At 48.2% G+C, this 25313-nt stretch overlaps 2 protein-coding genes across 4 annotated transcripts; one reads left to right on the plus strand and one right to left on the minus strand.

The window, feature by feature from the left end:
• Window positions 1–178: 178 nt before the first annotated feature.
• Window positions 179–11998, minus strand: LOC122382878 (rhomboid-related protein 3-like). Of its 3 annotated transcripts, XM_043368764.1 has the most exons (10): window positions 11879–11926; window positions 10001–10112; window positions 7525–7716; window positions 6690–6854; window positions 6006–6148; window positions 5510–5654; window positions 5182–5198; window positions 4968–4990; window positions 4531–4673; window positions 179–2626 (listed from the first exon to the last, which is right to left on the minus strand). In XM_043368764.1, the coding sequence occupies exons 2-10, from the start codon at window positions 10046–10048 to the stop codon at window positions 2429–2431; spliced, it is 1074 nt and encodes a 357-aa protein (XP_043224699.1). In that variant the 5' UTR covers window positions 10049–10112; window positions 11879–11926; the 3' UTR covers window positions 179–2428. The 3 variants fall into 3 exon arrangements, with proteins under 3 accessions (XP_043224699.1, XP_043224717.1, XP_043224709.1); XM_043368782.1 differs by lacking the exons at window positions 4968–4990; window positions 5182–5198 and having other exon boundaries at window positions 4531–4713; window positions 10001–10109; window positions 11879–11998; XM_043368774.1 differs by lacking the exons at window positions 4968–4990; window positions 5182–5198 and having other exon boundaries at window positions 4531–4713; window positions 11879–11998.
• A 2288-nt stretch (window positions 11999–14286) lies between these two features.
• LOC122382893 (DDRGK domain-containing protein 1-like) lies at window positions 14287–24296 on the plus strand. The gene is made up of 6 exons (XM_043368807.1): window positions 14287–14467; window positions 16918–17034; window positions 17375–17499; window positions 17871–18131; window positions 18831–18936; window positions 23626–24296. The coding sequence occupies exons 1-6, from the start codon at window positions 14371–14373 to the stop codon at window positions 23784–23786; spliced, it is 867 nt and encodes a 288-aa protein (XP_043224742.1). The 5' UTR covers window positions 14287–14370; the 3' UTR covers window positions 23787–24296.
• Window positions 24297–25313: the final 1017 nt, after the last annotated feature.

Consider the following 25313-nt stretch of genomic DNA (forward strand, 5'->3'; position numbering starts at 1 on the left):
CTAACTGGAACGCGAACCGATTGATTACTTGTGCAGTGCACTGGGTGGTAGACGGTGCGGCACACGTTATTTTAAGCTGCAGGCGTGTCCTAGTAGACACCAACCTCGTCAGGCGATCACGTAAAACCATAGAACCAGGTAGCCACGCCTCGTGTTCTTGAAGCAATAACCATAGTGAGGCGTTCACTTATTTTTATTGATACAGCTTCAAGTTCGAAAAATCAAATAATTATGATCCCATTTCCCAACTTTGATCCACAAATCACAATGCCACGGCACCCACATGCATTGATTGTGATTGACACGATCGCCTGGTGGAAAATTATGCCCCATTCAACAAACAGCACACTAATAGAGAACCATTCCATTATGTGCGTATGAATAATGTGGGAGGCAGCAGAAAACAACTGATCCGGTTAAATACAAGATGGTCTCTAAAACAATACAAAAATTCAGCTCATAGTGTCCTTTGAAAGAGCGGACACCACGGAAATCGACATGCATAATTTTCTTACGACGTTATATGCGTATTCGCACAACACCTTGTATAGCTAAGTGAAGCAAAGGAAGCAGAGGCAAAACAATGAGTCTGACGTCTGTAACAATGCGGCGTTAAACAACAGGCCGCCATGCGACATGACATCGAACCGATTATAATAAAGCGGGACGTACTCGATACTCGAAACAAAACCTACACCAATGACGAGACGACAAAAGCAGCACAGATGGACCAAAGTACCGGGATACGAGACATTATCATGTCACCAACCCCCTGACAAAGCATTCAGTGCATATGCTAACAATCCCTTCCCCCCCCCCCACGTCCTGCAGACAGTGCAACGCGACATTTGTGAAACATCTATGAAAAGGAAATAATCTGGCCAGACAGGAGCAACATTCAGCGATAATCACAGAACACCACGATTCACCTGATCAGCGATTGAGCCAATGGAAGCCACCCCGTATAGAAAATGTGTAAATGGTAACAACTGTGAATTGTGCTAGCTGTAATCACCGCCGAACTACGCGATAAATAGGCGAGTAGAAAATCGTATCACAAATTCACAACACCGCGACAAGCAGCACAAGCCTTGATCGAAGCCCTGGCGCACTGTCTTGATTCGGAAACACGTATAAAGCACACGACGGACGTGTGAAACAAAAATGCTCCACCATAGATAACAGTAGAGCTATGGCTCCACACAAAGACAGACGGAGCGCGTATAAAGCCCGAGTCTGTTCTCAGCTGAGGATAAACACACGAGTGCATCCACCAGCCAATATCGCGTGGAGTAAGTGAAGAGTGGAGCACAGACTCCGATATCCTGAGCAAAGCGTGCACTAACTAGCGATGCAGGCCCCACAATAGTGACAGCAAGAGAAAATCGCAATCGATTGGTAACAGCTGAGGCACACAATCATCGATGCATTTGTGACCCAATCGACGCAATACAACTGGTGCAGAAACAGAACAGTCGGAAAAATTATGCTTCAGGATCTACAAATATAAAAAATGACGCTCACGAGGTACACGGGTGTCTTTACATTTAGATATGCAGCGAACCTACCATATCTGGGAAAACAATCATTGGCTACTTTGAAACCCGTCTGGTAGCTTGGCATTCATCCGTATTATCTGCAGAAATATCCGAATTACGTCTGTGGTTATTGATATCGCAGCCTAATCAACGCGAAATTATCTAAAATATCATTTCTGAAATGTGAGCAAAATATTTAATTAAAAACCATAATCATGTAAAAGCAAGGATAGGAAGTCACCCCCATCAAGCAGCAGACAGCCGACTGTTCAGTAAAAAAGTCGAACAATGAACACATACAGAGAACGCAGACACGAAGAACACGACTGAAGCACAATCGTACACTAATTCTGGTCACACGCGGCGCGGACAGTCAATGTGTACGACGTTGTACTGGGGCACGCGGCGAGTCATGGTCCGGTGGTGGGGTGCGTCTCGCCACTGCAGGTGTGTACGACAGCTGGTACTGCGCCACTGGGCCTACAACCCATCCAGTGGTGAGTGGACCATCCAGTATACAAGGCCGGGAGGACGGACGTGGCAGCACTTGCCATGGAGATGGAGTAAAAGGCACGACACCGCCGGCAGAAGTTAGGCACCGATCGCCGGCACTCCAAGTGTCTATCGGGCGTTTGAATAGATGAGGCATGCTGGGATAGATGTGATACCATTTTGTGACACTGTTGAACACATGAAAGTATCCCTAGGGAGTGCGCAGCGAGCACCCCCGGGCGCCGCTCACTAGCCACCCCGACAAGCTCTGACAATGCCCTGCCCGCAGCCATCTATCATATCGTCCCTGCCAGTGCCGTGGCCCCATTGCCGCCGCTTCACCACCCCCACGCTCTGCCGTCTGCCGTGACGCGCCTCATCCTTCCTCTCCGCGCACCCTAGATCTCCTGCTTCGGGTAGAAGCCCTCCGGCGCCGCCACGTTCACGATTACTCCGGCCAGCACGAGCACCAGGAAGGCGACCAGCGAGGCCCACCAGACGACACGCTCCCATTTGTGCACGCGCAGATTGCGCAGTACCACGTTACCGATTAGCACGCCGGCCAGCGCTCCGGCCAGGTGGGCCGTGTAGCTCACCTGCAGAGGGTAGAGACAGGGCAGGGGTCAGTCAGGGCTCACGGGTGCGGGTAGGAGATGCACACTGCACAGTGCACACTGCACAGGCTAAGTGCTAATTGATTGGGAACATCGGCGGTGGAACCTTCAACGTAAGCACCGTTTGGGATTATATGAGGTTTTATAGCCGCAACAATTTACCTCAATACGCCTCTGAGGGCATGCCGGATGGTATAAAGCACTCGAACATAATACAAAAAATTGAAAATGAAGGCGATAACTGGCGTGGACCTTGTTTCACTGAGTTCACCAGGCAGTTCCTGCCCTGCTTCAACCATACTTGTTCTTAATCTCGTCATTTCTGTTCCCTATCCTCGTTGATTCCGTTGGCGTACCTGGCTACTGGCTGCTCAGGTGTGACGAATACACATTGCTTATCCGCCTTCCCAGTGTTTCCTCTGGCCATACCACTTCTCCCACCATCTTTGTTTGTGTTCATCCCGCCCCTCACCTGACTCGCTTTCTCGTGCCTCATCTGACCGTTTGCGACGCCTCACCAGGTTGTTCCTGATGCCATACCTGTTTGTGTCCGGTGCATACCCCACTGTTTCCGTTCCTAATAAGGTTGTTTCTGTATCTCACCTGGTTGTTTCCGGTGCCCGTGAAGCGGCCGTACACGGCCACATCCACTGTTTCCGGTGCCTTCCCCACTCTTTCCGTGTCTCACCTGGTTGTTTCCGGTGCCCCACTGTATCCGGTACCTCCCCCCCCTACACCTGTTTGTTTCCGGTGCATAGCCCACTTTCTCCGTTCCTAATACCAGTATAACGCCTTTTGGGGCGATTGACGGAGCGAGCGAGAGGGTGAGCCTTGCACGTGCGAAATTTCGAGGGGTACCTCCAACTGACTTGTGCACGGCACCCTACTAGCCGGTCCCTAACGATGTGCCAAATTTGAGCACAATCGGCCTAGCCGTTCTCGAGATCTGGAAGCGGCACCCTGCACGTGCGCACGTGCGAAATGGGTCCCAACTGACTTTTGCACTGCACCCTACTAACCGATCCCTAACTATATACCAAATTTCAGCGCAATCGGTTCAGCCGTTCTCGAGATCTGGAATCGACCCCTGCACGTGCGCACGTGCAGCAGCACCCCCACTGTGGCACATGGATATGCATTGCCTAGTGGGTGCCTACCTACGTGCCAACTTTCAGCGCAATCGGCCCAGTAGTTACCGAGATATTGCAATTGTTACAAAACTGACACCTCTTCGTTTTGCACGTGGCACGTGCATAAGGGGTCACCCACATGCATCGGGAATAGTCCAATACTTGGCAGAAGGAATGAAGCTACCCTACAAAAATTACCCCATGTAAATCGGTCAAGTGGTTGCTGAGATATAAGCGTCGCAAAAGCGTGACCACGGCCGGCCGGCCGGCCGGCCGGCCGGCCGCTCATACTCAGAAATTTCCGTTATTCTACGTAAGACTCCGCTCGCTTCGCTCGCTCCGTAATCACTATGGTTGTTTTCTTTCCCCACCAGTTTCCGGTGCCCGTGTAGCGGCCATATACGGCCACACACACTGTTTCCGGTGCCTTCCCAACTGTTTCCGGTGTCTTACCTGGTTGTTTCCGGTGCCCGTGTAGCGGCCGTACACGGTCACACCCACTGTTTCCGGTGCCTCCCCACTGTTTCCGGTGCCTCCCCACTGTTTCCGGTGCCTCCCCACTGTTTCCGGTGTCTCTTACCTGGTTGTTCCCGGTGCCCGTATAGCGGCCGTACACGGCCACACCCACTGTTTCCGGTGCCTTCCCCACTGTTTCCGGTGTCTCTTACCTGGTTGTTTCCGGTGCCCGTGTAGCGGTTGTTCACGGCCACACCCGCTGTTTCCGGTGCCTTCCCCACTGTTTCCGGTGTCTCTCACCTGGTTGTTTCCGGTGCCCGTGTAGCGGCCGTACACGGCCACACCCACGTCAGTGCCGACCAGCACCATCAGGAAGAGGAGTCGCACGATGGCCAGCTCCATCTCGGCCCAGTTCATGATCAAGTCAGCCAGGTGAGCCGCCAAGATGGCGTACACGCCGCCAGAGGCGCCCGCCAAAAACACCTGTAGTGGGAGTCAGCGGTCAGAGAACAGACAGGATGGCGTACACGCCGCCAGAGGCGCCCGCCAAAAACACCTGTAGTGGGAGTCAGCCATCACTAAACACAGACAGGATGGCATACACGCCGCCAGAGGCGCCCGCCAAAAACACCTGTAGTGGGAGTCAGCGGTTAGCGAACACAGGATGGCATACACACCGCCAGAGGCGCCCGCCAAAAACACCTACAGTGGGAGTCAGCCATCACTAAACACAGACAGGATGGCGTACACGCCGCCAGAGACACCTGTAGTGGGAGTCAGCGGTCAGAGAACATACAGGATGGCGTACACGCCGCCAGAGGCGCCCGCCAAAAACACCTATAGTGGGAGTCAGACATCACTAAACAATAAACACAGACACCCGCCAGAAATACCTGTAGTGGGAGTCAGCGGTCACTAAACACAGACAGGATGGCGTACACGCCGCCAGAGGCGCCCGCCAGAAACACCTGTAGAGGGAGTCAGCGGTCACTAAACAATAAACACAGACACCCGCCAGAAATACCTGTAGTGGGAGTGAGCGGTTACTAAACACAGACGGAATGGGGTACCCACTGCCGGTAATGAGAGTGGTTTTCGCGAGTGAGAACCATCCGTGATCTACCATTCTCATTGTGAAAACATGCAATAACCAAAACACTCGAGAACTACACCGTTATTATTATATTATCTAAGCCTCTAACAAAGTCGCCTGGATCTGCCGAGTCTCGTTCCGTCCCATCTATCTCGTTTCCCGTGCGAGGAGCGGCTCGGCACTAACCTTGGGGTCAAACACGGATGTTCCCAGCGATCCAGCCAGTACGCCGCACAAGTAGACGATGGCGATCCGCCACCAGCGGTGCACCAGCTCCAGCGGCAGGCCCACCAGCAGCTGCACCAGCATGTTGGTCGTGATGTGGACGTACCTGCGGAATAGGCCACCGTCAGCGGCCGGCAGACCAGACAGACGGCGAACAAAACGGGGCGAGGCGAAAGATCAAAACAGTTCACGAAGAAAGATTAGTACAATAACAGGATGTCCCGTTAATCCCACCGCAGTGTAGGTAACTACAAAGTAAACCGTATTAGGTACGCTTTTTCTTTTATCACATCTGAACTACTGTTAATCGTAACTATGTAACTAACTGGTATCGTAACTAACTATCGTAAGCATCGCAGCTGTCCGCTTAACAGTTGTTAATGAGTTGCAACTGTTCGTCTCTTCTTCGTCACGGACAAGCCCGAGAGGTGATGGCAGCGGCGGCGACGACACGTACCCGACATGGACGAACATGTAGGAGAGGAAGCGCCAGGCCTCGCGGCGGCGGCGCGGGTTGTAGATGAGCACGGAGTCGGTATCCACGGGACCGCTGGCCGTGACGCCGCCCAGTCGGATCCCGTCCACTATAAACAGCACCAGCTGGGGACACGGGGACGGGCGAGGGGAGAGTCAGATGGGAGAGAGGGAGGGGGAAGGGAGAGTCAGGCGAGTCAAATGAGAGGAGGGGAAAGTCAGTCAGATGGGAGAGAGGGGAAACAGAGAAGGGGCGAAGAAAGTCAGAATGGAGAGGGGGAGGGAAACCGAGATTCGGCGGGGAAAACGGTCAGAAGGGGCGGAGAGCCGGAGGGAAGGATCGTCATGTAAGAAAGGGAGGGAAGTGAGCCTGGGAGTGCCGATCAGCAACTCACTCAATGAAAGACGGCAGGCATTGGCATTTGCGCTACAAATTGACTTCTAACACTTACAATTACCAAATAAAATTACCCATCCCATCCACATAACTTCCCCAAAGCGAACAAGCTTTAAAGCAAGTTTAATAACCACGTAGTGGCACACTCAACCAAAATAAGCAGAATAAGGACGCACCAAAACACCGCTCCGAATGAATCATATGACCAGTAACTTTTCCCAACACCTCCCCTTCAACAACTTCTCCCTTTCAAATGAGCCCGTCACTCACCTCAACCAACGAGACGAGCACCATAAAGACGGGAGGCGGGCAGCACGAGTACTGGTCTACGTAGCGGCGCGTGCGCTGCGACTTGGGCACCACGCTGTAAGCGGCGCGCACAAGGAACGAGCGGAACATACCGCCACCGATGGGGCTCAGGTTCTGCCCCTCCACCTGCCAGGGAAATGACGTCAATTTGAGAGAGGTGTTACTTGTTACAGGTGCAACATGGCGGGAGGGCGGAGGGATTAATAATAACGCAGATGTTCGTCATACGTTTTACGTTTGAGCCACGCAGTGTGCTGTGAAGTGGTCTGTGAACCTGTGAGTTGAGTGAACCTGTGAACCTTGATCCGTTGAGTTTTTGGAAAACAAACGATCAAGTATAGCAACTGCTGAAAATACGCACAGGTATGTCGTTCACATAAATAACACGAATCGATTTTTACAATTACCAAGAAATCGGGTAAAAATATGTGAAGGAGTAGAAACAATAGAACATTTTGAGGAAGCTGCTGTCATGTGGTATACTTTGACTGATGTGTAAAATCGTTCACGCTCAGTTGCAAAGATTCAACTCCAAAGCCGAGTCCTGGCTGTTCCTATATCAGGCGTACCCAGAAATGTCATTACACCATCGTCACCCGTTTCATCTGATGCAACCCACATTCATGCACCCCAGTCACCCTTGTCACTGCGTCGTTAAAATCCACTTCTCGCCATTTCCGGGATCCCACATCCAATCGAACCCCGTTGCGGAGGCCATTTCGGCGAACCCTACAACCCACTCCGTATTTCGAGGACCGTCCCGGGGCGCTGGTCATTTCGAGGCCGGCACGCTCACCATTTGCAGAAACTCCTCGTAGCTGATGACACCGTCGATGTTGCGGTCGGCTTTGGCGAGGATGTCATCCAGCACTGAGTCAGGCAGGCGGCCGCGCAGGCCTGGGTCCGAGAGGTAGCGCCGGAACTCGATCAGGGGGACAGAGCCGTCCCCGTCCAGGTCGAACCGGTCAAACACCGCCTTCCAGTCACGCTGCGAGACAAACACGGCGACAGCAAACATGACCGTCAAATATCCAGACAAACAGCGTTCGGCGGGCCGCCAGTGTGCGCAGGATGTGAACCATTGCGGGGGAAGATTGGCGTAGGGACGAATAACGAAACTCAGTGGGCGGAAATGGCAATGCATGCTAAGAGGGGTTTATTTGCTGTCTAGTGGCATCCAGCCAAATTACAGCGCTGACACATGTTCCATGACCGCCAGAAGCCACACAACAGTGTAAGTACCTGAACGCTACCAAACCAACAGTACTTTGTAGCGTTCCCGGGCGACGGTTAACATTAGTGGTAAAGTAATCTTAGTTAACATAACATCGATTTTTTCAGTGAAATCTAATAGACATTGACCCATCCTGATCAAAATATGGTCGACCGTACTATTTGAGTTGGTGAGCCATGGCTTCCTAGTTCTCGTGACTTTGCTCGATTATACTGCGCATTATGCGAGTTTTATTCTACTGAAATAAGTACAGTTCAAGTGCAGTTCACTAAACATCATTGAATACTAAGATTCGTATATTCCTTATCGTTTTCACTTTTCGCACTGAACTCCTTGACTATTGCGACCATGTATACCTTATTTCAGCACCCGACACCTGTAGTTGTCAAAATGATACGACTCGAGCACCATCCAACTCTGCTATCGGGCCACGATGCATGGTGTCGAATAGGACGCATTGCGCAATCAACAGGGGAACTAGGCATTACCTATATACATGAGGAAGGTACCTACTCTCGATTCCAATGAAAAGGTACAAGGGCGATGGTGAACTGGTGACATCCGGCAAGAACCACTGACGTCACAACGACCAGTCCAAGGTATGGCGTCATGACATATATTCCGCAATGCATTGCGAAACATCGTAGCCGGAAGGGCTTCAGAGCACCAAAGTGTCCATGTCGTGCTCTGAAAACTGACGTTGAAAAGAAAATTTAACGACTCAGCAAATATTTCAGTTCCACAGCCCAGTCGAGCGGCGGCTGGCTGGCTATCGCAGGGCTGTTCTGAGTCTGAGTTTTCCAAATAGCCAATCACTACCTATCGTAGATGCAATAACTAGCTGCATGACTCGATGAAGGCTGGCAAAATCAATACCAGCTGGCATACATGTACATAATGACAAGATTAATGGCACACAAAATGGCTAGAAAAATTGTTCCGACACTTGTTTTAAAATGCATCAATTTTTGTTTCAGACGTAGACTCATCAATGGAGCACAACGACACTCTCATATGCACGCAATTAACCTTTGTTGCAACCATCGCTGAGCGTGAAACCAGCTTACTGAGCTCCCAGCTCCGACAATACCGATAGTTTTCGCCGCGTCACCCGGCAGACCGGCTCCGCCCAGCGGCGGCCGGCCAGCTCAGCTCAGCGGCCGGCCAGCTCAGCGGTCTGTCGGTCGGTCGGCCTGGGCCAGCCCAGCGGCCGGTCGCCCGAGTGAGTCATCCACCAGCAGGGTACCGGCCGGTCTCCGAGAGAGCAGCGTGGGGTCAGCGGCCCGAGAGGGCCGTGGGCGTTTCGAGTGGCTCTGAGCGGGCTACAAGCCGGCCCGCTGGCGTATGACGTCACCCAAGGAGCACGCAATTGGTCGGCCGATTCGTGTAATACAGTTGGCGAATAAGCGGCCCGCTCAGCCGGCGACTCGGGGCTGGTCAGCACGGCGGCGACGTAGCTATCGCGCGTAGGGACCTCAAAATTAACAAATGGTGGTGAGGTGAGGTGATACATAAATGTTCCACGTAAAAAATAACTGACATAAAAACGATGGGCTTCATGATGGTAAATATCCCACACGCTGGCATAATGAGCCGTTGGTCTCGGAGAAGTATTCCTGCAGTTCAAGGAATACTAAATTTACGTCTACCTAGATGACGGCAGACATGCAGCACAAGCCAACAATTGTTAGGCCCATAAAGGACAACAAGACTCAGTTGGCGGTGCATCAGTGGCTGCGGGAGTGAGCATGGCGTGGTCATATTACTTGAACTTGATCCAACAACCATGGTCAGCAGCTCCCGAGAGCTATAGTCTGTTCCATATCGAGCTTGCGGTCGGAGTTCCTTCGACAGTTAGCTCCTCCGTTCAATATTTTGCGTCTTTGAATGTAAGAGCAGTATGTACAGAAATTACGCACTGCCTTCAGCATGGCACTTCGGCCGCAAGCTTGATATGGAAGTTGGAACAGAGTATAGTCTGAAGTTACTGAAGTCTTACAAATTCTGGGCCACTGCAGTCTATTTGGATTGAACTTACCGGTGACAGGTCCTCCATTTCGAGTTGCGTTTCTTCTCTCTGAGCCATTGCGATTATGAGATGTCACTTCCACTTCCAAATATTATTTTGAAGACACCAGACACGTCGTCTGCTGAAACCGTACATAAGAAACTTTCACCACAACGATAAGACGATACCAATCCATACTTAGCACCATCGATAAACCATGGATAATATGAGCCCTGATCGATGTTAACATCGATAAATCAAGATAATACAGAGTATCATCATGAGTTAATAGAAATCATTTGAATCATATCAGCACCAAGACTGCAGAGTTGATATTTTTCAGGGACTCTGGCTCAGACCCCAGCTCAACAAATTGTCCAAATCCTCTGGGCATCGCACTTTAAGGCTGCCTCATGGTTCAATGATTTGTGACTGTGATGGTTTTTCCTTTGACATTTCTTGTTTGACATTTCTTGTTCTGAGCAAGTATCAAAGATACAAGCATAAGGTACTTGAGGAGCAGCTCTAGATCACCTATCCTAGCCCATTAAGCTGAGGAGCAACTCTGGATCACCTATCCAAGCCCATTAAGCCAGACCTCTTACAGGAGCAAGAGCATAAAACAAAGAACAAGGGTTTAAGATTGACCACTTATTCTTAGAGGGGGGAGGGATCAGCTTGAATAAACTCCACAATTTGAGGGCTCATCAACTCTGCAAAACCTTCAAACTCCTCACAGAGAGCACTCTTTCTGTGCAACATCATCAGGCTGTCTTGGTGGGCTCATTTTGGCCTCTCATTTAACAAATTGCTCAGTGATGCAGCAAAGATCATGATAATCAAATGAGCATAGTATGGCCAATCAACACAACCTCATCTGACTTAATCCAATCTGGCCTGCTGTTACATATGTGTTACGTCAGGTTTGGACTTTGGATGAGTAGATGAGTTACATTAGGTAGGGTTAGGTTGCGTTAGAATAGGCGAAGTTAGGTCAGATTAGGTTGGATCAGCTCACAGATGACCTCACCTCAATAAATTTTAATGATACTTGCTGCACTAAAAGGCATCATTTACAGATTCAGGACATTAAAAACAGAAATGACCAAAATTTATTTCAAATAATTGCATGTATGTCAGCTTCAGTTTAATAAAGAAATCAAAAATTACTGAATCAATTTCAGCAGTGATTCAATGCAGTAACTTAAGCAGTGGTGTGACAAGCCAAAGCAATATTTTAATGGGCCGAGATATGTACTGTCAGACCAGACTCTGTCACCAAGCCTACATGCACTTCGGTATATGTCAAGTTTAGGTCCTAACTACAATTGTGGCGCTGTTGATACGAATATAAAACAGCAAAAATTTTAGGTTTTAGGTTAGGTTGTAGGTTTGTAGGTTTTAGGTTGTAGGTAGGTAGGTTTGTAGGTTAGGTTAGGTTAGGGTAGGTTTGTAGGTTGTAGGTTAGTAGGTTATAGGTAAGTAGGTAAGGTTAGGTCAGGTTTGATTATGTTTTTTTCTTTTATTTGCGAGACATATGAGTATCATTTTTGGATTCAGGATGTCAAATAATGTAAAAATATGAAAAATTTATCAATGAAATCTTCTTAGGACTTAAACTTGACATTTACCTGCACTTCTTCTTTGTCTTAGACTGAGCAGGACTGTCCACTACACTACACTACACTGACTATGCTGTGTGCCAGAGCTAACTAGCTGAGTTGATGACACTACAGCTACAAATCTATCACCCACAGGATGCATCGAAAAAGAGCAAAATGGGAAACTACCTAACACCTCATTATCATTCTACACCACACCCAAGAAACGTAGGTAACCACTAACCAGCTACCAAGGACACTAAGGAATTATATAGCCTTGGACATAGCCACCAGTAGTTTTACATACCTTGCAACCACCTTACAACCGCCTTGGAGCCTTGGACAACCGATAAAACACCGTATCTATGTGGAAATTCAAGCAGCACACCACCACCACCCCGACGACGGGGCTCCGACGGAGAAATGTGGGTGGGACTAAATGCTTACTTCGAAATCTAGGCTACGTTGCGGCATTGGCGGTTATGTGCGGCGTGTATGCCGCATGATTAGTAAGAGGCGACCACTAAATTAAAGACTCAAACGCTCCGACCGGTTCTCAATGAATAACACTGCATACCAAAAATGCCAACCGCTCTCGTCATAAGATATTCAGCTTTAAATAACTAGGTTATCTACATCATCATTTTGAACCAAATTAATACTTTCAACTTAACTCACTCATTCCTTCCTTTGTTGTCTCCAAACAGTCGTTCGATTGTCTGGAAATCGTATGCTAAATCCCGTACCTGTATGCGACTGGTGCATATAAAGGCCGATAAAAGAATTTGAATAGGCTCTGGCATGCGATTTCCTGGCTACCCAAAAAAGTCTGTTTCAGTCTTGCTATCAAAACATGACCTCGCCCGCACAGGGGGGGGGGGGGTTGATGCAACCCCCCTAAGGTTTTTCGCGAATAACTCGCTTAAAAAGCGGCTGATCGCGACGAAACTTTCAGTACCCTCGCATTGATCAATTTAACACCCATCCTGAAAATTTCATGACCCTGACCCAAATGACCTTTGACCTGTGACCTACTTTTCGAGACCATGTTTGGCCGGAACCGCGATTCAGCGTATGTCGGCTCGCATTAGCAGCGCGTTTGCAGTCTTTTCGTGGTTTCAAGCGTTCAAACATGTGATATGATGTTGCCCCAGGGTTACTTTTACAGGAAAAGTTGAGGGGGGGAATCATTGGCAGATCCAGAAAGGTAATCTTGGACGCTGCGGGGGGCATACCCCCCAAAAAAAAAACTTTCTCTAAATTCCAAAAACTCATCGGATTTCGGTTCCTTACCCACTGCTGCGCAGTTTAAAACAAACTTTTCCTAATAAAAGTTGTTTAGTTTTCGTTTTATTCCTAAAAAACTGTAAATTTTCGTCGATTTCGGGCGCTGCGGGGGAGTCACACCCGGGTCTCCGATTATGAAGACACGCTGTGCCAGTGCTTAGGTCTGCCGGATATTCCAAGTTTCGCCCGGGCGGTGCCACTGCCATTGATAATATATTACGCCAGCAACGTTGATTGATGACTGGAATCTGAATAACGATGATTATAGAATCTGAATAGCGAAGTAATTGAAAATGGGCTCAAAAATAAATTTGAAAGGGGGAAATTCCCCCTTCCCCCCTAGCCATTCTGACACAATTTGAAAGGGGGATCGGAATTTTCGAGGGGGGAAATTCCCCCTTTCCCCCCCTTTAAAAGTAACCCTGTGTTGCCCCCATGCATTAGGGTGGGTGTCAAGGTCACCTGAAGGTCAGGTCAGGTCATTGACCTTTGGTGACCTCGGTTCACTTTTTCGAGTTTGACATGTTTCTAGGTCAGTTTTTTCGAGCTGAATTCGAATTAAGCAACCACATGAACGTTTACAAAGTAGTTTTGGTGCCTTCGTAACATGTTACGAGGCTGTCAGAGGCGGTTGACACCTACTACAAATACCTGGCAGGACCTCTACTGGTTGACCTGACCTGACCTAACCCGACCTGGCCTAAATGAATGAAGACATCATCTGTGATCAAAACTAGCATGATATTCGTGATCAGCACCCCGAAAAACCCCATAGCAGCCACACTACGACGTTCTAACAGGTCCCAATTTTCCCGCCTTTTGGGTCATTGACCTGACCTGGAAGGTCAACCGATAACCTAGGACCTTAAAATTGGGTATCATCGGCTTTCTCTCGTCACGGGCAACACGCTCGTTTTTTCCGCGAAGCTCTAGCTTGATCAGGAGTGAAACGGCAAGGGGTTATACCTTATACGTTCGCGGCTGAGTATTAATTTGGTTCAAAACAATGATGTAGATAAGTTAGTTATTTAAATCTAAATATCCTATGACGAGAGCGATGGACATTTTTGGTATGCAGTGTTATCCATTGAAAACAGGTCGAAGCTATTGAATTTTTAATTTAGTGGTCGCCGCTTACTAATCATGCGGCATACACGCCGCACATAACCGCCAATGCCGCAACGCAGCTAAGATTTCGAAGTAAGCATTTCACCCGAGAAATGTCAACTCGGAAAGCTCGGAAATGCTGCCAGCTGCTCGCAATTTGTAGCTCATTTTGTTCAGTTTCTGCGGCAGTTTGAGTTGCCTGAATGTGATCGGTTGTTGCCTAGCAATTTGCTAATAAAATTCTTACTTGACCAATCGCTTAAAATCTTCCGACAAAAATGACGTCACCTGTTTGCTTGTATGGCGCGGCTGCGACAGTTTCCGTTACATAAAAAAAAAACTTGACAATCTCCAAAATCACAAGACAGCTGTGGTACAAATTGAGCTACTTTTTATATCCATTATATGCTTGAAATGGATTTTCTTAGCATTTTACTGGTGCTTGCCCCACTTCTGACAATCTGTATATTTATTCTGGCATTGATCAAATCCCGGCAAACAGGTGAGTTCTCATGAACCACTCACTGAGCTGACTGACTGATTTTGAAGTACCTACCTACCTTGGTACCCACCTATATGGTAAAAAACTGATGACATTCCTTAATTTTGTCTCAATATATAGGATCTTACACTCAACCTGTGGTGGTTGAGGCTACTTTGAATGACTAGGTAGGTGCTACTTAATTTTTCGTCAGTTTGTTAATTGTTTCCATAGCAGTAGGTGGAACTATGGTCATGAGTACCCAAATATAGGAACGTTCCCATTTTTGGGAACGGAGTTCCCAAATATGGGAACGGGCGTTCCCATTTACGGGAACGGAAGGTAATTTTTCGGCCGTTCGCCCACTAAAACTCATTAGTGCATCACGTCTCAAAAAAGTGCACGCTAATTTAAGTATCTACTGAATCTCTATAAAATTATCTTTAATCTGACCGTTGAACAAAGAAATTGACCGTCGAATGATATTTTTAATGATTTTTTTGAAATGACGGAATGGTGAAAACATGGGTTATACTACATTTAACATGCAATTTAAAGGAAAATGAAGCGTTTTTACATTTTTAGGTCAAGTATAATAATTTTCGCCTGGTTATGAAGTTTCATACTAGCGACACCAGATGCTGACATATGCAAGCGAACACGCGGACAGTCCCGAGGTAATATTGTTGACTTTTGGTCTCGGGGCGCACGACCGCATGGAACGTCAGTGATTTTACCGATCTGCTGTTGTAAACTCAGTTTCAGTGGTTTAAAATTATTCAGCTGTATTTTATCAGCCCGGAAAGACATATTTTATTTGGATGCTAGCTGTTAAGCATTGTTTTATAAGGAGCTGCGTCATGAGCGTGGTTTTTGTCTTCCGTGTTTCTAAGCATGATCGTTTTGGGGGAATTTCTCTTATATAGGTCGCTCTGTGTGGCTTATTTATAATTTTTATGCTGATTTCGATCATTCCTCGTGCCCATCCTACCAGGCCTTTTGCCACTTACACTCATTAAGAAAGAAAAAAACTAGATTTTCCATGGGACTAGGTGTTTTGAGGGTGTAACATATTCAGCGTTCCCATTTTTGGATACTTCCTTGTGCTCGTCAACTATCGGTGATAAACAGACAGGTGCTTGACATGTCTCCACCCTCGGCGCGGACGGTGGATATAGGTATGGAAGACCTTGTTGAACATCGCTGAGCGTTGTGAATTACGTAATCCTGCAGAGGGGGGCGTGCCCGCTGCGAGATCGACGGGAATAAAAGCGCAGAAGACCGGGCGAAACATGCGACGGTCTTGCCGGAAAGGTCATCTGATGATTGTTGCTTAACAATAATTTGCGGCGTTGGACATGATGCTTGTTAATGAAAAGAGCCCCTGAAAGGCGTCAGTGAAATCGTTCCCAATTTTGGGTACGCCGTTCCCATAATAAGGAACGCTTGCAGCGCCAGTGTACGATAGCGTTCCCAAATTTGGGTTCGCGGCCCGGATGATGGACTGCTTTAGAAATAGGGGAACGATTTGAAACTACGATGGGCCTTACAATATCAAACTCTTTCCCAACAATATTGAGACAAATATCAGGCGGTTCACGATCGTTTTATATTTTTTGGACGTCATTTAACGGTTCTTTTTCTTGTTTTAAATAATTCCTACATGGCGTTCCCATATTTGGGTTTATCGTTTCCAAACATGGGAACGAAAATGCGTTCCCGAAAATGGGTACGCTTGACCATAGTTCCGCCTACTGATAGCACTGTTTCCATAGCACGCTGCTAGTGAGCTACGTGTAGCGGTGTATTGGTGTGGAATTAGTCTCGACCCTTCAGCATTACGAGCATCCAAGTTTGTTGATTTTTACATGGAAACCCAATACTTTGCTATGCGTAGCACTCTGTATTGCAGTGCTGTGAAACAGGGCCCAATTACTAATTTACTTAGCTGGTTTGGGCTGATCATGATGGTTAGCTGCCTAGGTTAAGCCTTCTATCAATACCTGCTCTATGGATCAAGCAGTAGGTACAACAGGGAGTTTTTAATTTTTAAGAAACACTTGAGATGAACGGAAGGCTGCGGGCGTGGGTGCAATGCATAACAGTGTTTTATTAAGGGGCCATGTAGGTGGTAGCAGAAAAACAAGCTCATATCATTATTTCTGGCTAGGAAAGACATGTCCCCTGATCAATAAGCCAGAACCAGAAGCTTTTGCACAGGCCAGACTGCACCAGAACTTCATTTTTATTTCCAGTTTTTTCTTCTTTGGTGGTCTTCTGTACATTAGTGAATGAAGTGTACATCAGCCTTTCCCCTTTCATCAATCAGTCCATTCAGATATTAAAGCATGTGAAAATTTGTCATGCCTATCTACCTATTTTATTTAACAAATTGTTGGTGCATCCAAGTCACCACCTTGTGTGCTTTAGTGTCAACTAAACCAATTCACATGGGGTGGTGCATTTGACAGAGCCACCTGCCAATGAAGCTCGAGTTCGGGATGGCGCCGCTAGGGGCGCTGGCGCCGTGGTGCAGCCGGCGCGGCGGGCCGCGACCGCCAGGAACCGGGCCAGGATGAGGATGGCAGGTAAGGAGACTCCGAGCATTCCACGAGGAGCCAGTATCGTTGTGCGGTCAGGTCAGCCGATCACATGTCACAAACGCCTATAAAGTGATAGGTGTTTTTTTGCATTTTTAGTCTTGCAAATCTGCGTTGTACCTCTAGAATTATTGTGATCAGACAGCTGCTTGATTCTATCATACTGCTCAAGACCGAAGTATACAGTGCATTTTGCAAGGAGGCGAATTTATCTTTCATGTGCTGATAGTCTGGTCAGTTTGTTCACTGGTCAGGTGTGATATTCGACAGTAAGACCTCCGTGTATTACACCAGAACTGACCCCGGGGGCTCTCTGTCCGTCCACTAGCGGGTGACGATTCGGACGGGTCGGGGAACGAGGACCACGGAGCCGTGGAGCTGCCCGAGGGCAAGGTCGGAAAGAAGAAGCTCGCCAAACTGGAGGCAAAGGCCGAGAAAAAGGCGCAGAGAGAGGTGAGGAGAAATAGAGAGAGAAGGGGAGGGAGTGGGAGAGAAGGGGAGGGAGTGCTTCAATTGATTCCCAGTCAAACCTGCTGCGCCTCTCTGTTCCCAGAGCTGGCGTGTAGGCGTCTGCCACCTGCGTCCTCCCCGAAATATCCTCGCAAGCCGCCACTCCAACTCGCCACACTCGAGCCTCGATACACGCAAGGCACGCGTGCCTTGGTCGGATTACTCGACAGCCGGCAGGCCGTACTTCTCTCTGGGTTGTTGTGCTAGGCTCAGCTGGTGTCTGTGGCCGGGTTCTGCGGACGGGCCGCCCCTCCCCTCCTTGTCGCCATCCTGAGCCCGGTTGAGCTGACGTCACCGCCGCTCTGCACCGTCAGGCAGAGGAGCGGGAGAGAGAGGAGCGGCGCGAGCGTCAGGAGCTGCAGGCCGAGGAGCGCCGCCGCCAGGAGGAGCGCGAGGAGGAGCAGGAGCGCGCCCGCCAGGAGCAGGAGCGGCTGGAGCGCGAGGAGCGAGAGCGTCGCGAGCACGAGGAGTACCTGAAGATGAAGGAGGCGTTCGGCGTGGAGGAGGAGGGCTTCGATGAAGAGCTCGAGGATGAGAAGGAAAGCAAATTGCAGGAGTTCCTCAACTACATCAAGGTAAATAGCGCGCGGTTGGGCGCCCTCAGTCTGGGGCATTGCGGTAAAGTAAGATGCCTTGTTATTCGTCAGTCTATTTAGTTTTGCTCGTTCGATACCTGACAAAATGCGTGCCGGTTTTTATCATGATATATCATGACTTATAGACATGATGATGTTTCTTTGTCAGTTCTCGCCATCGGTTGTCGAGGTATTGTCTATATCTTCTACCTCTAAGTGCGCGATCAGTGGGTATACGTAATTAGATCATGTCGCCGTCACTTGTCAACGTTTCCTTGACTTATCAATTGTTTTTCGTGCTAGCATTGATTCATCCGCTTTGACTGCATTTGACCTATCTCATTCTCCTTTCTTTTACCTCGCCATATATTCAGGAGACATAATATCCATTGTAAAGTTTCAATTAATAGTCATCGGCACAGTCATTACGCAAAATAATTGTCAACCCTGCGTTTAATTTCCCCTGTCTTCACCATTTGCAGGATTCCCACTCTACGGCTCGAATTTACGCATGTTTTTCTTCTAAAATTCCATGTCGTTCCCATCTCCACTTTCTGGTTTCGTCAGGTCTCAGACCCGTCCTGTTCGTCCCTCAGCATTAATGTGGTCCAACCGCCGTCTCTGGCCACTGTCCCCTCTCCCTTATCGGGTAAAAGTGGTCCTACCGCCGTCTCTGACCACTGTCCGTCGCTCCCTCAGCGGGTAAAGGTGGTCCTTTTGGAGGAGCTGGCCGCGCAGTTCGGTCTGAAGACCCAGGACGCCATCGACCGGCTCCAGACCCTGATGGCTGATGGCACACTCTCAGGTCAGTGTCGGTGTCAGTGTCATAATTATCGGTCGGTATCGGTGTGTGTCGGTGTCAGTGTCACTGTCATAATTATCGGTCGGATTTGGTGTCATCACTGTCGGTGTCAGCGCCATAATTATCGTTCGGGTTTGGTGTCAGTGTGTGTGTGTGTCTGTATCCGTTTGAGTTGACGTCAGTGTCGGTGTCAGTTTCAATCAGTTTCTGTGTACAGGGTGTCCGGAAATTATTTGCTCCTTGTTCATTCAGCTACGTATATATTATATTATACCCACCGTGTATAATCCCACCGTGCGATTTAAGAACTGATAAAAATTTGCTAAGACCGTGCCTCAGGCTATCCTCAGCTGTCCGTTAGTCACATGGCCTAACCCAGTCACCTGACCTTGACACTTTCGAGGCGCCAGGGGCCAGTGTTTGGCGGGCGTAACTCGCACCTGAGCATGGTGTCTACTATGACGAAAGAAACTCTGACAAAGCGTCATCGCGCTGAAGGTATGGTGAAGAATGGAATGAAGTGGGAAGTCAAATAGAATCCTCTGTCCTAATCCCGATCGAAAACCTATGGGGAATCATGAAGGAAGAGCTCAGAAAGATTGAACCAGCTCCCACATAAAACGGACTTTATAGGAACCTGTGAAAGGCGTGGCTGAACATCAGCGCGGATACTCTGGACATCTTGATCTATGGAATGCCAAAGCGAATGAGGGAATGGGTAGGACAGGGCAGGGGATAAATCGGTGCCTTAACCAAGACCCGGGGGCTCTTTGTTTATTAATTATGGCGGCGAGCTGATGGAGGGGTATACAATTTCCGGACACCCTGTATATCGTTGCCAATGACACAGGCATGGAGGGATGGCGAGCGCCGAGCAGTGGTTTGGATTAGGCCCAGATCGATCGCTGGGAGACGTAACACGGCGAGAGAGAGAGGTCCGAGCGCAGCTGCGCCGCGGGCTTATGAGCCATTTCTGACGTGAACATAACTTCGTACCTGCCCGCACTGGAAGCTGACTAATCGGCTTAGTGCGAGAAAAGTACCGACAATTTAGGGGTATCGACGGCTAAGTGACTGAGACCGTATTCGTGGAGCGAATAAGCTGGCTTTCCATGAGCTACAAGTTGTAAGCTCGGATGACTGCGAAGAGTACCCACTCGGCAATCTTCCACCGCTTGCCTACGGGGAATCATTGGCTGCCATTAACTATTTCAGTTTGTTAATTTCCCTCCTGTGGTAGGGGAGAGTGGGGTACTTTGGCCGGTGGTGTAAATTGGCCGCCCCCACCTGTACGATGTCTAATAAAAGTGAGTGAAATAGCTCTAGTCTCTATTCATTTGTCATGTGTAAAAATAACTGGAGGACAATTTTCAAAACTTTGCCCCTCGTAGTTTTATTCAAAATTAATAAAACGTTAATTTCATTAGAAAATGGTAACTTTTACTTCTGTTTACAAAGTGGTATAACATGTAGTATTTGTGCTAAAAACGAATGGCAATTTCATCTAATTCCGTAAAGCCGTGATGACTTTATAGACAAAAATTTTCAGAATGGCAATATGGGGTAATTTGGCCGGGACTAGCGGGGCAACTTGGCCGGTGCGCTCATGGTCACTATGCTGGGACGGCCGAGTTTTCATGGTCAATTGTACCATAAATGAAATGATTCATGACCAACTTTGACTACTTTGATGCAGGGATGCGGAGCCGGAGCCGGAGCCGGAGCCGGCATATTTTGCCCGGAGCCGGAGCCGGAGCCGGAGCCGTGAAACAATATAGCCCGGAGCCGGAGCCGGAGCCGGAGCCGTCAAAAAAGGGGCGACTCCGGCTCCTTTTCTTAAGAGGAAACATAGATAACAGTAGAACAGGAAACAATTATTTACCTAGCTCGGTTTGACAGTACAAGGCGTAAAACAATGTGGTATTCAAAATAGCCTTGTTATACAAATACAGTAGCAACGTGTACCAATCCCATCGCCTTTTTTCTTCCACCCGCATTTAATTGATCGCATAGGGGATGTACTGAGTAGAAGCCGGAGCCGGAGCCGCCGGAGCCGGAGCCGCTGGAGCCGGATCATTTTACTCGGAGCCGGAGCCGGAGCCGGAGCCGCCATGACATTTCACCCGGAGCCGGAGCCGGAGCCGGAGCCGATTTTTTCTCCGGAGCCGGAGCCGGAGCCGGAGCCGTCTGAAATTTCCACGGCTCCGCATCCCTGCTTTGATGCCTTACTTCCGATTGGTCAACTGTAAGAGCATGTGACGTCATCAAAGGTTACCAAACGTTTTTTTGCGAATAAATCCTTACATAAAAATGGTACAGCCGCAAAAATGGTCTCATTCTGTTCAGCTCGCCAAGGTGCATCGAATGATATGCATGGTGACCCTGAAATCACGTGACCTTGAGGTCAAGCGACCTGATGTAACGTGACCTGAGGTCAACCTTTGAACTTGACTTCTCAAGGTCAACACATATATCTTTCGATGCGGATTGACGAGAGAATTACGATGGTACTCGAAGTTTTGGCCTAGCTTGATTACTTCAAAAGTTATTCGTAAAAAACTGTCTTCGCATCTAGAGCCGCTAATTTGGCTATTTTGATTTTGACCCCTGGGGCATTCCACGATAGATCGTACCACTTTTTTCCAATTTGACACCCTCATCTCTCGGATTTTAACAATAATTGGTCTAAGGGGTAATCAGGGGCTCTGAATCCTCCTGTAACAATTTCAGGCTTATCAGATGAGTGGTTTTTGAGTTATAGTGTATAACATGTTTTGGATCTTGCGTTGCAGCCCCAAGTTTGGCGGGCTGTAACTCTAAGACGGATAATCCAAACGCCAAATGCTATACGGCATTGAACTTGCATTGAAACAAAGAATAATATGCATTTTTAAAATTTTGAAATTTATATTTTTTTTTGATATATAACACCTCGAGTTTCCTTTCATTTGCATTTTTATGCCTCAGAGACCAAATTTTCTTGAATTTTTATTTACTTAAAAACATTTTTGGATCATTTTTAAGTAGTATGCAAAAAAAATAGGAAGGTGTTCTTTCTATAAATGTACTTATTTTGCGTCACCGTAATGGTCTCGAATTGTGATTTCGGAAGAGAGCCTACAAATGGTGTGGTTAAGCTGCCTAGTGACATCACTGGTTACTGAAAGTTCAATTGAAGTCATTTTTGCCTCACTTTTGCATTGTTGACCTTGCGTGACGTCATTCGTACGCCACTAGGGTCATAAGAGTTTTTCGTCAATAACTCTCGATCAAATTGAGCTAGAGAGACGGGAAAGCTACCAATGGACTCGGGAAGACGTTGCGAATCGAATGATGTGCAATATGATCTCATTCACCCAGCTTCGTGGCCTGACCGGACTGTTAACCATCTCTGTGGCGGCGCTGTTTGTCCAGCGCCGCGCTGGTTGGCTTTGCCGCGGACTCGGGGCGGTCACGTGATGCCCGGCGGCTGGCTGCCGGCTGGGCCGCCCGGTCGGGGAGCGGAGCCAAATACACGGCAGTGTGCTGACCCGAGGTCAGCGACTTAAGCTGACCTCACCAGAACAAACAGCATACCATTCGACGCGCCGGAGCTAGGCAAACACAAAGATGCTAAAATCGCGGCTCTGCGACCATTTGTTGCGAAGTTATCTATCAAAAACCGGACCCGTAATTTGGGTCACTTGAAATGACCTCAGGGGTCACCAATGAACCCGAGACCTTAAAATGTGGTATCATTTGATGCATCTTGTAACGGCGCACATGCTCGTTTTTTCCGCAAGGTTCTAGCTCCATTAGAGGCGAAACGGCGAGCTGGGGTCGTACCGAACCCCCGGAAACCCATTTTGTATACATTTAAATGAGGAACTTATAGAAAGAACACCTTTCTAATTTTTTTGCATGTCGATTTTAAAGGACCTGAGGTTTATTTTGAAGAAATAAAAATGGCAAAAATTTTGGTCCCAAGGGCCATTATAGACGATTTAAAAAAATACTACGACTTTTTTCAATATGTAAAGCTTTTCTTTCCAATTATAAAAATACTGTATTAATCTTTGATTCATCGTTAGTTCAAAGCTGTTTACCGTTTGTTGCTTGCTTAGCTCGTTTTTTAGTTATAGCTCATCAAACTCACCCTTACAATCTGAAGTTTAGAAAATATTATGCAATGTAACTCAAAAAGTTTTCATCTGAGAAGTCTGATATTTTGGCAGGTGTTTTTGGGGCCTGTGATTACCCCTTGTACCAATTTTCATTCAAATCTGAGAGATGAGGGTGACGGGCCTGGTACGATCTATCGTGGAATGCCCCACACCCCCAGCCAAATAACCCTGCTAGTGGGGCAATTTGGCCGCCTTGCAGACCTTTGTAATGCGTCACAATGTCAATATAAGTAATTACTCTATCATTTCAAGTTCACTGTCCAGTAAAGTAAAATGAATGCGACACCTGCCAGCGTTGAGAAAATGCAGAAAGGTGTCGTCAATTTTAAGTTATATCGTTTTCTAAAAAAAAGCGGCCCAATTACCCCAACCTCCCCTACGCACAATTAATCGCCGAATACGCGATTCATCCGGTGGCACCCTCTCTCATTACCAAATCTCACCATACTGCGACGGATCTGTCGGTAAACGGATGCTCCTCTATGGTGCGACTCCTTCCGTCCGCTGACTGCCACTCTCTTCCGGACAGGAGTCATTGACGACCGCGGCAAGTTCATCTACATCCCCACCTCGGAGCTGGAAGCGGTGGCCACCTTCATCCGGCGGCGCGGACGCGTCTCGCTCGCCGACCTGGTCGAGAACAGCAACTCGCTGATCTCGCTGACACCGGAGGTGGCGCAGGCGTCGTGAGCTCGCTCTGAGTGGGCCGGACACCCGGGTGGCTCCAGAAGAGTGAGTTGGGTGCGGCGGGTGGCTCGGAGCCTGGAACTTGTGGGGTGTGCGGTGCGGGTGGTGTGGGTGTCTCTGAGGGGGCGAGGTGAGAGGGTAGGCGGCGTGCGGTGTCTTCTGAGGGGACGGGCGACCGTGAGCTTTCTGAGATGTGCGTGTGACGTGCGGTGCCCGCTGCTGAGTGGCTGTCAGTGTGAGTGATCTAAGTGTGTGTGGAGCGGCTCTGGGTGTGGGGCGAGTGTGCTATGTCTGTGATGGTGAGCTGGCTGCCTCGTTTTCTCCGTATCTTATGCGCCGCCTCGCGTGCTAGTGAACCGAATGCCCTCGGGTTTGAATCGCCCTGATTGTTCCAAGTGGTCTTTATTGTGTGAATGTTGGGTCCCTTGTGGCGTGTTGCTGCTATATTTTCTTGTTAATTCGCACATTTCAAGCCAATTTAGTTAATATATGATATATTTATTATATAATTTATTTGTGTTTGAGGCTCTTTGAACTCGAATAAGCATCACAAGTTACGGATATTTATTATCTACGGATATCTACGGATATTACAATTTACGGATTATTAAGTTCGTATAAAAATCGCAAGTCTTCACGCGATAGCCCATCAAGCTGCTTGCCTCACGTCGCCATAAACAAACTCATAACTTGTGTGACTCAGTGGGCACCTGATGCTTGCATTCATATGCAACGTAAATGAAACAAATCGAAATAATGATAAATGAGCAATGATAAATGAACAAAAGCACCTTTCACCGTACTTATTGAACGACCTACTACCTGTTTTTCATCACGTTTGCAAGCATTCCTGCTCTGTTAATGCATCTGGGATTCGTCTGGATGACAGATGGCTTCTGATCCGTTGTCAATGCTGGGTAAGAATATTTTGTTCGAGCGCCTCTGTGCGCAAACAACTTAATGCAGCTCCGGCCTGTTAACTGTCCCAGCAAATACCTTCCTAAAACGACCCGTTTTTGCTTAATTTGCTGGAGAAGTGTGCTGTCTGCATTTGTTTATTATTGACCATCTTGACGGATGTGTTAGCGTTTTATTAGCAGCTGAACATTAACTGGAACGTGGCGTGCCGAATCGAATAAAATGCAATCATGGACTCCTCTGATCAACTTCCTAACATGATTGGCTTTCACCAGCCTGACCTTCACCTGAGGTCAACAATCTAAGTTGACCTCAACCAAACAAAAACTTTAATTTTCGACGCACCTGACCAGTGACCACGACAAACACGATTATGCCAAAATTGCGAATTTGCGACCATTTTTTTCAAGGTTATTCATCAAAAGCCGAAGCCATACCTTGGGGCACTTCACCTGACCTCAGAGGTCACCGGATGACCTAAAACCTTCAAATTGGGTACCAGTCGCTGCGTCTCGTAACGGCGTACACACTTTTCTCCGCGAGGCTCATGCATACCATAGACCTCAGTACACCGTAATCGTATACAGACCCAATACAGACCCTGTATACCTC

This window comes from Amphibalanus amphitrite, unplaced genomic scaffold, assembly GCF_019059575.1.
Source record: "Amphibalanus amphitrite isolate SeventyFive unplaced genomic scaffold, NRLGWU_Aamphi_draft 000012F_arrow, whole genome shotgun sequence".
In the NCBI taxonomy this organism is placed as follows: Eukaryota; Metazoa; Arthropoda; class Thecostraca; order Balanomorpha; family Balanidae; genus Amphibalanus; species Amphibalanus amphitrite.

Bases quoted from the DNA above. Each gene is read 5' to 3' on its own strand.
- LOC122382878 (XM_043368782.1), bottom strand. From the start codon at position 10,048: ATGGCTCAGAGAGAAGAAACGCAACTCGAAATGGAGGACCTGTCACCG. The intron at 6,855-7,524 runs GTGAGCGTGCCG...TTTCCCTGGCAG, and splicing joins ACGAGGAGTTTCTGCAAATG to GTGGAGGGGCAGAACCTGAG. The intron at 2,627-4,530 runs GTGAGAGACACC...TACCCTCTGCAG, and splicing joins CGGGCACCGGAAACAACCAG to GTGAGCTACACGGCCCACCT.
- LOC122382893 (XM_043368807.1), top strand. From the start codon at position 14,371: ATGCTTGAAATGGATTTTCTTAGCATTTTACTGGTGCTTGCCCCACTT. The intron at 17,500-17,870 runs GTGAGGAGAAAT...CTGCACCGTCAG, and splicing joins AGAAAAAGGCGCAGAGAGAG to GCAGAGGAGCGGGAGAGAGA. The intron at 18,132-18,830 runs GTAAATAGCGCG...TCGCTCCCTCAG, and splicing joins AGTTCCTCAACTACATCAAG to CGGGTAAAGGTGGTCCTTTT.